Source organism: Megalops cyprinoides, chromosome 12 (assembly GCF_013368585.1).
Source record: "Megalops cyprinoides isolate fMegCyp1 chromosome 12, fMegCyp1.pri, whole genome shotgun sequence".
NCBI lineage: Eukaryota > Metazoa > Chordata > Actinopteri > Elopiformes > Megalopidae > Megalops > Megalops cyprinoides.
This window is the reverse complement of record NC_050594.1, coordinates 3,501,399-3,515,529: the sequence shown is the minus strand read 5'-3', so window position 1 is coordinate 3,515,529 and position 14,131 is coordinate 3,501,399. Positions and strand designations below refer to the sequence as shown.

The window sequence follows — 14,131 nt, the reverse complement described above, 5'->3', positions numbered from 1 at the left end:
AGAGAAAAGTAGTTTGGCTTCCATATGGCACATACTCAAAGTACATAGCTACAGTTGCTACGGTCCCTGAGCTTTCCTTTGCTTCCCCTGTATGTGGTAAATAAGTTTCCTTTTTCCTCGTCTGTATTTGCAATTCCTGAAAAGGTGGCGTTCTGTAAACTGGAGCTGCGGCAGGCTTCCTTTGCATGTGGTAGTACAGTTGCCAGGTTTTGGATGCATGCAGTGAATTCAGAAACTAGTTTGTGTGTGGAGGCGCAGAAATATACGAAATTTGCATATGAGTTCCACAGACTCTTAGACAGATAGATTTACACAACCAACTGTCAGTATGCGCCATCTGGAACAGACATTGCTCCCTGACTGAGCTCGCTTCGCTCCATCTGTGCTGTGATTGGACAGACCTAGCCTCCCCATGGAAAGCCACAGTGTGAGGAGTGGAATCGTCAGCTGGTAGAATGGGTAAGATAAGAGGAAAATCTCTTGGACATTGTTAAATTGTTCGTTGTTTTCAACATGCATCAGTTAATAACCACAAAACTAGAGAATCGACAGGTAAGCTGCATTCAGAAAGCATCAAACTTTATTGAGACGGACTTTGTGGTTTCACGTGCACCAGCAAGCGTCTGAACAAGTGTGGGAATCAAAGCAAGGCCCGGCAGTTCAACTATTAATCCTTCCAACTGTCACAGACGTCACTAGATCATAAATCCAAAAGTAAAAACGAAAACAAACAAGCACTAAGGTAAGAGACAGTGGTGTGGTCTGGGATTTTGGCAAGATTTCATTGCATTGTCTAATTCTGACACTACTGAACCTTGCTATGTAGGCTGTCCTAAAAAGAATGCATCAAATAAATATATGTAGAATGTAAATTATTCCAGAGGAGATATGGAACTGTTGAGCCCTTTCATCCATTATTATTTTCTTTCCTTTTATTTCCAGTATGAAAGGCTGTGGAACTTAAGGCACTTTGTAACATTTATGGTGAGCTAGTGTGCTTGTGACATTGTCCTTTAGTTTAGAGACTGGCACAAGCCAGGACTTGGTGTCTCTTCATTTCATCTTCAACTTGTTTGTACTGAAGTCTGTGTAATCAAGCTCAACCCAGACCAATTTCACTGCTCAATACTGTTTTCATCAGAGTCCCTTAGGACCCTTTATAACAGGAGACTTTGCCTTTGAATAAAGTTATGATCTTGAAAAGTAAGCATTGATTATAGATATTTTTTGTCACACATTAACAGTGACAATGGAGCATAACCAATTTGCGATGACAACAATGAACTTGGAATCTTCAAGAAGGGCTCTGTCTTTGTTGGTAGTGTTCTATCACAGTAATTGGCAACACTGCCAATCCTAGAGACAGCTTTACTTTGGTATCACACAGACATCTTAAAAGTGTCTCTGACAACTACTACACTCCCTCAAGGAAAGTCTGTTTCATAAGAGGAATCTGTGTTAAATGTGGACTTCTGACGTGTAAAATAAAAGGTTCCTCATTTCCTTCATCTGCCGTTTCTTCTAACTTCTATCTAGCTAAAAAGACTAAGGCCCAAATTCATTATAACCAAAATGCCTCGATTTTTTTCCACTCGATTTAAGAAACCTAAACCATTACTTTTTTGTTTCTTACAACAGAGGTCAGTGCAAAAATGATCAAAGAATGCTCTGAAAGAAAAAAGAAAAGGGAATTCAAAAGCTAAGGACAAAGCACATGCTGGCCAAACTGCAAAAACAGAGCTCAGATCACTATACACTGGCGTAAATATCTACGGATCAAACAGTGCAGCGCACCGGGGCCCAGAAGCTGGCAGGGACCCGTGTAGGAAGGCGATTTTTTGCTGCTTTACTATTGTAGGTGGGCCCTCCTCGCGCATTGACTGTTTCACGCTGTCTTCAAAGTAACCATTCAACGATATATACCACCTATATATACCACCTTCCCACCCTGTGTATCACACTTACGGTTTTGCGTGGACGTCTTGGACGTTTTCTCAATGGTTCAACCTTTTAGCAAGAAGCAACTGTTCTTCAGCAAATGGACGATAAGTTACCAGCATAAATAATGTTTAGCAAGCCCAAACAAAAAAGCGGCACTCAAAGGAGGAAAGAAAAAAGAGAACAGGATGAGTGTACTGTTTTTTTATCATAATGTTAGCAATGTTGACATGCAGCAGGAGGCTAACGTTAACGCTTGTGCTTGGGGCGGGGCAGGCGGCAAGAAAAAATATTTGCGCCGGGGCCAATCACAATTATGTTACACTACAGTCTCTATACTGCCTGTTACCCAAGCTTGGGTGAAATATTATGTTTCAAGAAAATTATCTGACATAAAATGTTTAGTGTCAGCATAGAAGCATTATTTTAAATCAAAAACTAACAGTTTACTAAAAGGGAAAGCTGGAGGGAAAATGTTGCGCTTTGACCTTTGTCTCACATTCACCCCAAAGGAATCACAAACATCATAAAAATCTGACTGTACAACCTGAAGTGAACTGCCTGGGTGCTGAGTCCGTCTGCCCAAAGCAATCCAAAAACCTAAACCTGAAGGGATCCTGTTATTAATATTTACTGATAATTAAAACAAAATTCCTCCATCTGGCACCTCCACATTCAACAAAACAAAGCAGATGTGCAGCTTCCTAATGGGCCTAAACTCTATTACAGCAATGAGAGGACACCTTTAGTGCCTGTTTGGTTAAAACTCCCATGATGCATTGCTCCCTTCCAGTGCTCCCACACACAGCTTTCCACAGGTGAGACTCAGGTAACAGTACCTGACCAGCATGCAGACACGTGGGTGGGAGTGCCCACTTCTTCTTTCTGTTTGCTCAGCACCATAATACTAAATGAACATCCCTTATAGCACAGAGACCAGCGTAAGTAAACGACCATGTAACATCCGTGTTTATTCATGCTGAATCCAGCCAGATGAGGACTACACCATAACTCCAATCAGCATGCTGACAGGTTCTAACAGCAGTCTACAATGGCAGTGCACACAATCTCCTCTGTCAACAGTTTTGCTAGTTCATTTTAATAGCAGGATAAAGTACTGCCGTTCAGGGCCCACTGTAAATCTGAAAGCAGTTTTCAGTTCACACTGGCGTTCCAAATCATTTTAGTCATGCCACAAAATTTAAAAAAAAAGATCAATTTTTGACGTGATAAATGCAATTGACAGAGCAGGCTTATGAATAGTGTTCCGGAAGCCGCTCCTAAAGTCATGAGATTCTACTTTTCAACTGACACACCCTGTTATGAAACAAAAAAGCAACATACTCTCCTCTCAAAATGGCACTAAGTACACCATTTCCCCCCAACTGTGTTTTCAAATCAAATCGATCGTTCAAATCTTTGGCTTAAATGTCAATGAGCAAAAATACCACCCCCAAGCACTTGGTTACAGCCTGTGCCCTGGCTGAGGTCAGAGGGAAAGAGTCAGGGGGACACACCACCCATTTGCGCTCAACGGTCACCCTGCACACCCTAGCTCTGCTACGCCCTTCGACTGCAAAGATGTATTGAAGGTATTAAAGCTTCATTTGATGCATCACTGTCAAACACGCAGTGTCAAAGGTCATGACCCTTCCCCCATAGGTTAGACCAGGGCTGTTTGCACTAAGCACAGGCAACACTCTTTGCTCTGAGCTCTGACACCCTGTTTTTGGGGCCCGAGAGGGCTGGCGGGGGCGTGGGAGCTGGGGGGGTGATGGGGGTACAGGGTCGGCATGGGCTTGGGTCAGCGCTTAGAGGTTGTGGTAGTTGCGGTCCCTGGACTTGCAGAACTTGTAGAGGAAGAAGAGCACAGCCTGCAGCCCCAGAACCAGCACGATGCCCCCGATGAAGCTGGCGGCGTCGAAGGTGGACGTCCTCTGGGGGGTGCCGGTCGGTGTGGGAGCAGCTGCGGTGGGGGTCACGTCTGCGGGAGAGAGACAGAGTTAAACCCCAACCGCATCACCGTCTGTGCAGACGTGCGCAGACCTGCTCCGCATGGTGTTTGCATTCCTTCATACTGCCCCGGAGCATCAGGCCACAGCGCAGGGATGAGCGTTTATGGTCATTTGATATTCAAAGATTCTAATGATCCCAAGACAGAACATTCAAATAATCAACCCCCACAGTTTCCCAGCACCCCTGAGCTCTGTATGAAAATGTAGTTCTTACCATGTTTCCCTGACTCTGCGTTCAAACTCAGTCGAACGATGAACGAATGAACGATATCAATTCATTAAATTGTGCAAGGTTTTACGGATGCTTTTACCAATATTGATGAGAAAGAATAAAACTTTGTACTTTCTTGATATTTTTGTAAAAGCCTTGAATACTGATCCAAGTAATAAATAAGCAAATCATTGGTCAAAGCACTGTTGCCAACCTGAGAACTTGGTATCTAGATTTAACAGCTTTTATAAAATGTTTTATACTCGTACAGTAGACCAGGTTAAACTAGAGGACCCCAGTGCAATCTGTGCCTGCTCCCCTGCTGTGCTGTGACTGTGTACACACTTGGCGATGCCTCATACTGATAGCTGGGGATCACTATAGCGCTCGCTGCTCATTATGCACAGTGTGGATGAACTGACCGAACATGCACCTCTCTGGGGTTTCATATAAGGGGCCTGCAAGAGGAGTGCCTTCCCATTCATCAGACGAAAATCTGCTCTATGCCTTTGCAAATCAAGGGACCTGCGGTGCAAGAGGCTACAGTATGTCTGTCTGTGTGCTACCATCAGGGACAACTGCCATTCCACTCCTCACCACCAACAACACAAGTCAATATATTTACTGTATATATGAGTTTGAATATAACACTTCAATGCTGAACTGAAATTCTCCTCAACAGAACAATAGTGTAAAGGGGAAAAAATGATGTGTGGGTGACTTTGACTGCAGAGCTGTCAGTTGTTAGATAGTCAGTTTCCCCCTTTTTGCTGTTGTGAATAACCTGAATGAGGAGCAGTCACTGTGACTGCAATTTTATCACGAGGTGACAGTCCACACACAAAATCCCTTACTCATGAAGTGATCCAGCCAGTCTGTGGTAGCTGGATTCTCAGTAGCAGTTCAGACAATAAAGGGGACACTATGGTCTCAGTGATGACAATTTGACAAATGTATCATCTGATACAGACACTTTCACAGCGCTTCAGTGATGTTTACATACTCAGATCGATTGGTTACTTTTCTTTACCATGCAATAAAAAACACACATTTATGAATTACACTCTGAAATGACATTTTTCGCTCTGGGTGAACTCCAATCCTTCCTGTAGGGACTTCAGTCAATAAAAAAATTGGAGGACAACCTGGCAAATTATCGCTCTCAGGAGATGACAGCACTTCCTCTGCTCATACCATTTTTAGATGAAATGAGACGCATACATACTTGCAGAGGTATCAGTGGAGGTTGCGTTTGGTGTATGAAGGCTCGTAGGACTTGCTGCAGTTGTAGATGCGTTTGCAGAACCTAAGCAAAGAGAGAAACAAGGTTGTTGTAAAGGAACACGTGATTTAATAACACAATGCCGTTCTTCAAGCAAGGGAACATTGCTCTGAGAGACCCACTGGCTGCCACCTGCGGTCACTGTTGCCAAGGTTACCACAAGAAAAGGTGCGATACACATCAGAGTATGTTTCCATTGCACTAACCAGTCAAAAGGGCATACAAGCGCACATGCATTCTCCATGTTAACCCCACCTTCTCTACAGGAGAGGAGAATACAACTGTCGCTGCTTCTCTTACAACAACTCTCGAGACTGAACTGTGGCAAATATAAAGAACACACAGCCAATCCAAGCCTTTTAACAAAGGCATTACTAAAGAACCTGTTTTTACTTCTCTCTGAAGGCTACGAATGTGGGCACCATGTGGCACAGAGATGAGAAACTTTGACTTGTAATAATACTGAAGGCCTGCAGGTTCAAATCCGGGGTGTTACATTTACGCAATGTACTTAATCTGAATTACCTCAGTAAATATACAGCTGTGTAACTGGATCTCACTTTAATCAGGAGACACACGTCACATTTAATAATACTGTCAGCTCGACAAAGCAATAAAGTAATGCTGATTTATGGCCTGTCTGTTCCCCAATGTTTACAGCAGCTGAGAGAGAGATTGTGGCTCTGACTTCCTCATAAAGTCACCTGTCCCTTCTGCTCACCTCCGCAGCCAGTGACAGGTGTGCACCCCTGCTGCAGGGTCTCCGAGGCGTTCACACAGGTGGAGTTCAGAGGAGTTCCGGAAACATCTAGACAGAGAGGGGCACACACACAGAGCCTCAGAGAAACGTTCTGTCAGGGTAATGTAAGCTTCTAAACGGGTCTAACCAGTTTTTCCCCAAACAATCACTCAGGTTCAGGGAGTCATGACTGTGGGGTGGAAAGTGATCGCTTTTCAAAAATGGTGGCCGCTCCTTTTGTCACGAGGGGGACAAAGGCCAACATATAGGCCTTTATCTACATGAACACGGCCTAAAAAATAGAGTTAGCAGATGTATTGGTTACATGCTTGTTGCTGTCTTACCTACTTGGGAGATTTACCCGTACAGCACTAGTGGAAATATATGTATGTATAAACAAATGCTATTCTCCTGGAATTTTTTCAAATAAACGAATGACAGCTTTGAGTGCTGCAAACACATTAGACTTGCAAGTTATCCAAATGAGTATGTTGCCTTTGCTCGTTACATCTTTTTTTGTAACCCTTGCCATGAGGCACTCTGCGGGCTGTGGTCTGGAGGGCACTGCAGCCCCTGAGAGCTCCGCTAACAGCGAAAGAACCTGGAGTGACACAGCGGCGTGCTTTCCCCACTGTGGTCACAGCTGGAAAGCACCTACACTTCCAACGCAAACCGAGCACGGCGACTTCCTCACAAGGACAAGACGCTGTCCGGCGGCACTGATCGACAGGGAGGCGCGGCTAGCACAGAGTGCGGGAATCAGAACGTCCAATCAGAGAGCAGAATGTGACGAAACCAGGGGCTCGCTGATCGTTCCCGTGACCCCTGTGACCCTCCGCACACTTCCTCGTGGCTGGCTCCAGTCTTTGCACATCTATAGTCGGGCTGGGTGGCTATCACTTACACAGCCAGCGCCTGAGTGCGCTAACCCTCAGCCCTGCCGTGGTCTCTAAACTACAGCTGAAATAATAACTGTCACGTGACATGATGCACGTGAGTCTACACGCAATAATGTTACAAATGCTGTAGCGCCTCACTGTACAGTAATTCTGTGAATGAAAAATGTCATATGGCCTTTGCCATTTCCCGCAGCGTGTTGATCATGAAGTGGTATGACCTAGAAAAACAGTCCTAAATGTTAACGACAAGACAGAGGCGTTGCACACCGTGTTAAAGCGAACATCAGAGCACCTTCTGACGTTCTCATTTAGCAGTATAGATCACCCAATGTTCTGCTGGTATGCCTCTCTGGTTGAGTTTCGCAGTGGTGGAGGATGACAGCTGTCACATGGTCAAAGCTCCAGAGAGAACCAAGGCCCCTTTCAGAGCTCATCTGCCAGTTTCATCACAGGCAGCACAAACTCGGTGTGACCGAAAATGAAACCTGAGTGGGTCTATTCATCCAGATTCACGAGGTCAGGCTCGTCTCTGGATACTCTTACAACAAACTGGAGCATTCAGTGTGCAAAACCGTCTGACAGGATACTTCACTTTCTCTCTCCTTCCTTCCCTTCCCTCCCTCCTCCCGCTCTCATGATTCCCTCCCAATGGTATCATGTTTGAAAATCAAGGCCCCGCCTAAATTTATGGCATGAAAGGGAAGCTGTGGTACCCTAAACGGTGTGGTCGGTTAAATAGGGGAACAGTGCTACTCACTTGCACACTGCACCCACAGGCATTTTGAGTCCTGCTCACAGTCCTGGCAGCTGACACGCGTAGGGCAGTCTCCTGCAGGAAAAAAAGTAAAAATTTATCATGTAGCCAAGCTCAGCTCCACATACTGGACCAGTCTTTACTCTCAGGGCTAGCTGGAGCTTGGCAAAGTGTGTCCCCAAAGTCAATGCCAGGTCATGTTACGGATGACTTTCAAAGCAAACTATCTAGGCCTTCATTGAAGGGGCTGTGGATTTAGCCTGGGTGATTTAAACCAAACCGTAGATACACACTACGTAGATACACGCTAAAATAATACCCTGATAATAAATTCAGATGATGAAGCAATACTATGCAATACAAAGTAAAGTGATTGTTTTACACAAAATACTCATAAATAAATAGAATATATTACAAAATTTACAATTCTATCAACATAGAGTATGTAGTTGGAATTATTCGTATAGTGAAGTATTAATGTTTACAAAGTAATGAGTCACTTAGATACACATAAAAATACATGCCCCAGGGAATCGGAAAGTTAAGATTTTTTTTTGCCTTTGACGAAATCTCAGAGGACCACTTCAGGTGCTGAATGAGTCACACACAGCTATTGGCGAGATTCTGTGTGAGTCTATAACCGCACTTTAAAGTTTAAATTCTCAGCCTGCCACATACTGAAAAATACCTATTCGTGTTCCCTGTACAAGCACACAAGCCACGGCATTCACCGCATGCTTAGAGGCACAGTGCGGAGCTACAAAATGATTATAAATCTGCTCCATGAACTGATGTTTGAACAAAGCGCGCATTGACCAAATAACAAGGTGAACTCTGATCATCTCATATGTGCTAGAAAAAGGGATCATAATTTAGACTGGTAGTTTATTCTAGCAGGCTACAGTATACATGCTCTTCTGTTCTCTTTGCTGCCAATTTCTACAAGGGACTTTTCTTGAGAACCAACATTCATGGAAGATTGTTGAATGTATGGAGTTACTGCTGTTAGCACTGGCCAGCATGAACAAGCATTCCCTTCGTCTCTGATATTAGCATCATACTGTAGCAAGCTACCTCCACTGTTATCTGGACTCACCTGCAAGACATTTTCCAGCCTGTGCACTGGTAACTAGTACCTAGCTAGTAATGACCGTTCCTCATCCTTGAGTTACGTAGGCCTACATTAAAGATACCAATTTGTTGTGTGCCAGGCGAAAATTCTGTTTGACAATGATAGGTTCAGTCCCGATTACTGGTAGTACTGGAGCATTACTCGATTTGATCATTAGCGCTGGGCAGCAGTCCTCAGTACGGCGTAAAACTGTGCCGGGAAGCAGCAGCCGCGTTTCTCAGAATCCGCGCACGCCCTGCCGCACACCCGCATCCTGCGTACGGCAGCCAGCTCTATATTTATGCGCTTAAGCTTTACATTGCGGCGTCATAAATAAATAAATATTTCGGAAAAGGTACTTTTAATTTTCATATTGGTGGCAAATCAATAATACATCCCCACTGAGCAAGAAAGGATTACTGTATTTGACCCTATCCTGTACTGGTTAGCAGCGGGTTAGCTGGTTAACCTCTATCACGATGATAATTTGAATGAAACCAATTAGTTACCATCGTGAGTCGTAAGTTTACTGGCTTCTATCGTCGCTTGTTAGGCTCCGGTTTCCAAAGTCGTTTCCATGTCCTTATTAACAACTTGTTTTCTACACAATCATGTTGGAACCGTGACTGAGAAGCTATTATCACTTACCCAGTTCTACAGCTGCTGCAATTTCAAGCACTGCAAGGGACGTTGCCACGAAGAGCAGTTTCCAGAGCATGTTTCTAGTTTGTTCCTTCGTCTTGTAACAGTCAAAAGAAAATGAAGAATAATGTCCAAAAGCAGGCTCCGAGGCGAATCTCAGCTGTAAACTCGTTTCATGTGGCTGCACTTCCTGCTATACGGGTCATTTTCGTTTTCTACTGACTCATTGCGCTTCTAGCAGCAAGGTGCTGATTTGAAACACACCCATGTGAAGCCGAAACCGACTCCACCAGTTACAGGTCTCCTCATTACGCGCGAAGCTACGAAAACTATGAGACACGACGGATGTCATGCGTTTGTCTAACATACTGCACGGTGTTGATTTGCGTTATAATGTGTGCTTCCATCATGCTTCCAAATAGCCTCTAGAATGTAAAAAAAAAAAAATAGCGACAAGCAGCATTTACATTATATTACATGCATTTAGCAGACGCTCTTATCCAGAGCGACTTCTATCCCAATAGAATATAAGTGTATCCATTCAATTTGAACGAGCAACAGAGTCAGACCAGGTTCACAACACTCCCAGACCACTGACTGTGAGCATAACACTATTCAAGCCCTAACACAAGTTAACTTGTGCTCATAAAATTATGCACAAAAAAATTAACATTTAAAAGACATTCTTCAGCTGAATTCAAACTGAGCACACTCAGCAAATCAGAAATTCGTTTTTGTACAAATCAGTAAATTAAGATGACTTTTTAAAGGAGTTTAAGTGGTTACCAAAAAAAACAAGATTGTGGACCATCATAACCAGTGGCTTCTCAGATTTTCAGAGAATCGAGTGTTTTACAGTGACCAAGTATTTTCACACAGTCAGGAGACTACATGAATAGTTGTTTTTTGCTGAATTTACTAAAGTCAACGTTCTTTCATCTTGAGATTTGGTCTGAGGCTGTTTTTCTATGGGTAAGGGCAGCAGGATTTTGTTGAACTGTAGAAATAAAATATTGGTCATTTTGTCCTGTTCTAAATATTGAAAATTTTCAGATTCCTTCCTCTCCAGTTTGAAAAAGAAACCAAAGGGTGCGCTGAAGGCTTTGGATAGTAAATTAGATTAGAAATTGATCCAAAGAAGCTTTCTAACAGCACAGTGAGCTTTTGACTTCTCAATGGCATTGCACAAACTGGTTTCTTGCGAGCAAAAACAACATTCTCTGACAGAAAGTGCCGGAAATATTTTTCTTCGTTACTGAACGTTTGCATTCCCCTTGTGGTTGTTTTTTAACCTGTACACCTTAGAGCTGTGCGCTAATGAAAGGTTACAGACTTGCCACAGGTAGGAAAGTAACACAAAACATGACTCTTTTCTAAAGGCTGTTCGCTGACCTAAATGATCTTGCTGCAACACAAACCACTATAAGGGCAGTTTTAACCTTTTCTTGGCATCAGGTGGATGAATAAACTAGCGCAGTCCTGCACTTCATCCTTAACTCTGAGTTTTATTTAAGCTATTTTTTACTGTTTGCTCAGTATTCAGAATAATGTGGACAAAGTAAGCTGTTGTGAAACCTATTCTCAAAGTTAAAGGCACACTTTGGTTAGACTGAATCTGGGTAAATGTTTCTTTGTACAAAACAATCTATAATTAATCAAAATAATTAAGTTCTATGAAGACCTATGCTGTAGAGTGTATGCACTCCTGATTTACATACATTAAAATATAGTGCAGGTTGACAGTAGTATGTAGTATAGTATTGTACTGTAAACAGCACTGAATGTGTCTGTTTGAATGTACACTTACTTGCACACACTGACATCGTTGATCTTTGACCCTTTCTGAGTTGCGTTCAAAGGGTACTCTGTACACTTGCTTCATGCACACCATGTTGCGTTGGAGGACACGGTCGATGGTGGAAAGACTGACACTGTTGATTCCTTCAAAATTTGCATTGTCTTCAACAATTCAGTGCTGCATTTCATGCAGTTTAATGGCATTGTTTTGATGGACCATGTCAACAATGCGAGCCTCTTGCTGTTGGGAGAACATAGGAGTCCTTCCACCCTCACGTGGCAATCTTGCAATTCTACAAAAAGGGAACGTGCAGTTACAAAAATATACATGCAGTAAAAACAGTGATGGACTTTCCCCCCTAGTCTCCTTTATATTGGCAAAGTGGTGTACTGAAACATCTGTATACAGGAAACTTTCAATGACCAAAAAAGACAAATTACCTGTTCTCTTCTCTGAATCCCCTGATTATGGTGGCCACAGAGAATCTGCCGAGATTGGGTTGGGTTGGGTTGTACTCTTTGTCCTGCTTCCCTCATTGTCATTCCATGAACAAGAACATGGTCTATCACAGCGGCTCGAATTTCATTTGAAATTATTATTCTTGGTCTTGCTCTTCCTCATCCCCCTCCTCTTCCTCCTCGTACACCACCTCTTACACACACTCTTCCTCCTCTGCCTCTCAAGACTGTTTCCATCCATTGTCGGTATCAACCTTCAACTCACCCGTGCTGCCTGTGCACTCTGAACTGGTTTATATTGGTTTCAGCACATCATTAGCAAAGGGCAAAGAACAATTTTGAGTCGTTGTGTGTAAGCAATGACATCTGTGCTGTAATTGTGTTTAACTTCTGCCGCCTGGGGTTACCATTATGCATCACAAGTGCGTCACAGTGAAAAATGTGTTTTAGTGATTGAGAATGTGTCTAGAGTTTTGCAAAAAGAGTAAATGAGATCTGCAAATTGTGTCTAACTAGATGAAAATTGTTTATGGTTTTGATCGATTCAATAAATGGGTTCAGGCCACTGAACATTTGGTTCAGACAATGGGGTTTAGCATTTTAGCAATTCAGGAAAACTGTAATAAACAGCAATCTTGTTGGCCACATGTGCACAAATAAAAGCACCATATTTATAATGCCTGTAAAAAGGGTGTCACATCATCCCACAAAAATCTTTGAAATGTTAGGCTTGTTGCAAAAGTTACTATAATGTTAGCGGTGTAGTTGTACACCACACAGGAATTCGAGAGGAATGCTGTATTTTACAGTGGGACCTAGGATGACCTGTGATGTTAATCTATGATATGCTGGAGACAACCCCAATATCAGCCTTCTTCCGGATCCTTCTATTCCTGTGAGAATCTGGAAAACCTTTTCAGGCATGCGAAACACAACTCGCTGCCCACAGGAATGTAACCGTGGCGCTAATGCTGTACTGCTTTATGCGGCTGCTCTTCGTGTGCAGCATCCTAAAACAGGTACAGAGAGTCTGCTCAGTCCACGGTCTCCCAGGGCGCACCAGTTTTGCCTCCTTCATCCGTCGCAACTCTCAGGGAGCAGTATGGATTTCCTGTGTCCCTTGCTGTTCTTAAAGGAGACAGGACAAGATTGGTAATTTGGGTAAATATATAGAATTAAGCCTATCAGTGCATAGCTGCCAGCTATAAAAAAACTGCCTAGTAAAAAAAATCTAATATTTGTACTGTACATTTGCACATAGTGCAAGGACTTTTAAAAAACAAACATTTATTCTAACATTTCTCCCTGAAGAACAGACAGAAAAGACACCTGGCCTTATATAACTAAATGGCACAATATGAACATGTCTGAAGTAGCAAGCTTGGGTGATGGCACCAAACATCAACCCAGGATGCTGCCAATGGAAGTCTGTGGTTCATGAATCCCATCTCCTCGGCTTTAGCTCTGAAAGCTGAGTGAAATTTGAAGGAAGGCCCCCATCTGCTGGAGAAACCTGCAGGTGCATCTGGATGTGCTATCATAGCTAATGCAAGGGTACATGCTGGTGAAGCTCAGAGAGCTGTCTTTATGATACTCTCATGCCCCGCTCCCTAGACAAGTTTTTGGAGGGATCTGTTTGGCTGGTGTGCCGTTCCCATGGTGCTGAACCATAGTGGAAGAGTTCGATGGCTATTTTCAAACCTTCAAAGTGTTGGCTCAAAACTGGACAGTGTTCTGTTTTAATGCAGGTCTTACTGAAAACCAGTAACATCTGGCTCAACTAGAAAGCTACCTCTGGACTTACCTTGATACTGACAAGTAACATGTAATCATCAAATGTTAAATGGGATCCCTGGGCCAGCGTGTCTCTGCAAGCATGTGGGTAACTTCCACAAAGACTTCAAACAGTTGATCATGGGGTTTAATCCAATGCTAATTTACAGGAACCATACTTAAAAACGTTATTTAAAGCAAAAACCAACCACATGTATGTTTCATCACTGTGGTTGGGACTGGCAAATAGAAGAAAAGAACTCCTTCAAGCTCATCCATTTCAAAGCAAAGCCCTACTATCAATACGCAATATTCAACTGGCACATATACGGTAAACACTTGAAAAAAGGTACGAACATTGTGCATTAAAATTACAATAAAATGAACATAAAAAAATATTCTGACTGACATTGAGAATACTGGTAACCTTATGAAGGAAACATGTTTCCTGCTTGGTTCAGGCATGACTAAATTGCTGACAAATAAAACAAAAAAAATCATTTAAACAGAC

General features: G+C 43.0%; 1 protein-coding gene across 1 annotated transcript; it reads right to left on the bottom strand.

The window, feature by feature from the left end:
• Positions 1 to 3,678: 3,678 nt before the first annotated feature.
• LOC118787314 (sialomucin core protein 24-like) lies at positions 3,679 to 9,835 on the bottom strand. Its single transcript, XM_036542831.1, has 5 exons — positions 9,598 to 9,835; positions 7,842 to 7,913; positions 6,168 to 6,254; positions 5,390 to 5,470; positions 3,679 to 3,922 (listed from the first exon to the last, which is right to left on the bottom strand). Exons 1-5 carry the CDS (start codon positions 9,665 to 9,667, stop codon positions 3,750 to 3,752), a joined length of 483 nt encoding a protein of 160 aa, XP_036398724.1. The 5' UTR covers positions 9,668 to 9,835; the 3' UTR covers positions 3,679 to 3,749.
• Positions 9,836 to 14,131: the final 4,296 nt, after the last annotated feature.

Bases quoted from the DNA above. Each gene is read 5' to 3' on its own strand.
- LOC118787314 (XM_036542831.1), bottom strand. From the start codon at position 9,667: ATGCTCTGGAAACTGCTCTTCGTGGCAACGTCCCTTGCAGTGCTTGAA. The intron at 7,914-9,597 runs GTAAGTGATAAT...TTTTTCCTGCAG, and splicing joins TGCAGCAGCTGTAGAACTGG to GAGACTGCCCTACGCGTGTC. The intron at 3,923-5,389 runs GTATGTATGCGT...TCTCTCCCGCAG, and splicing joins CTCCACTGATACCTCTGCAA to ACGTGACCCCCACCGCAGCT.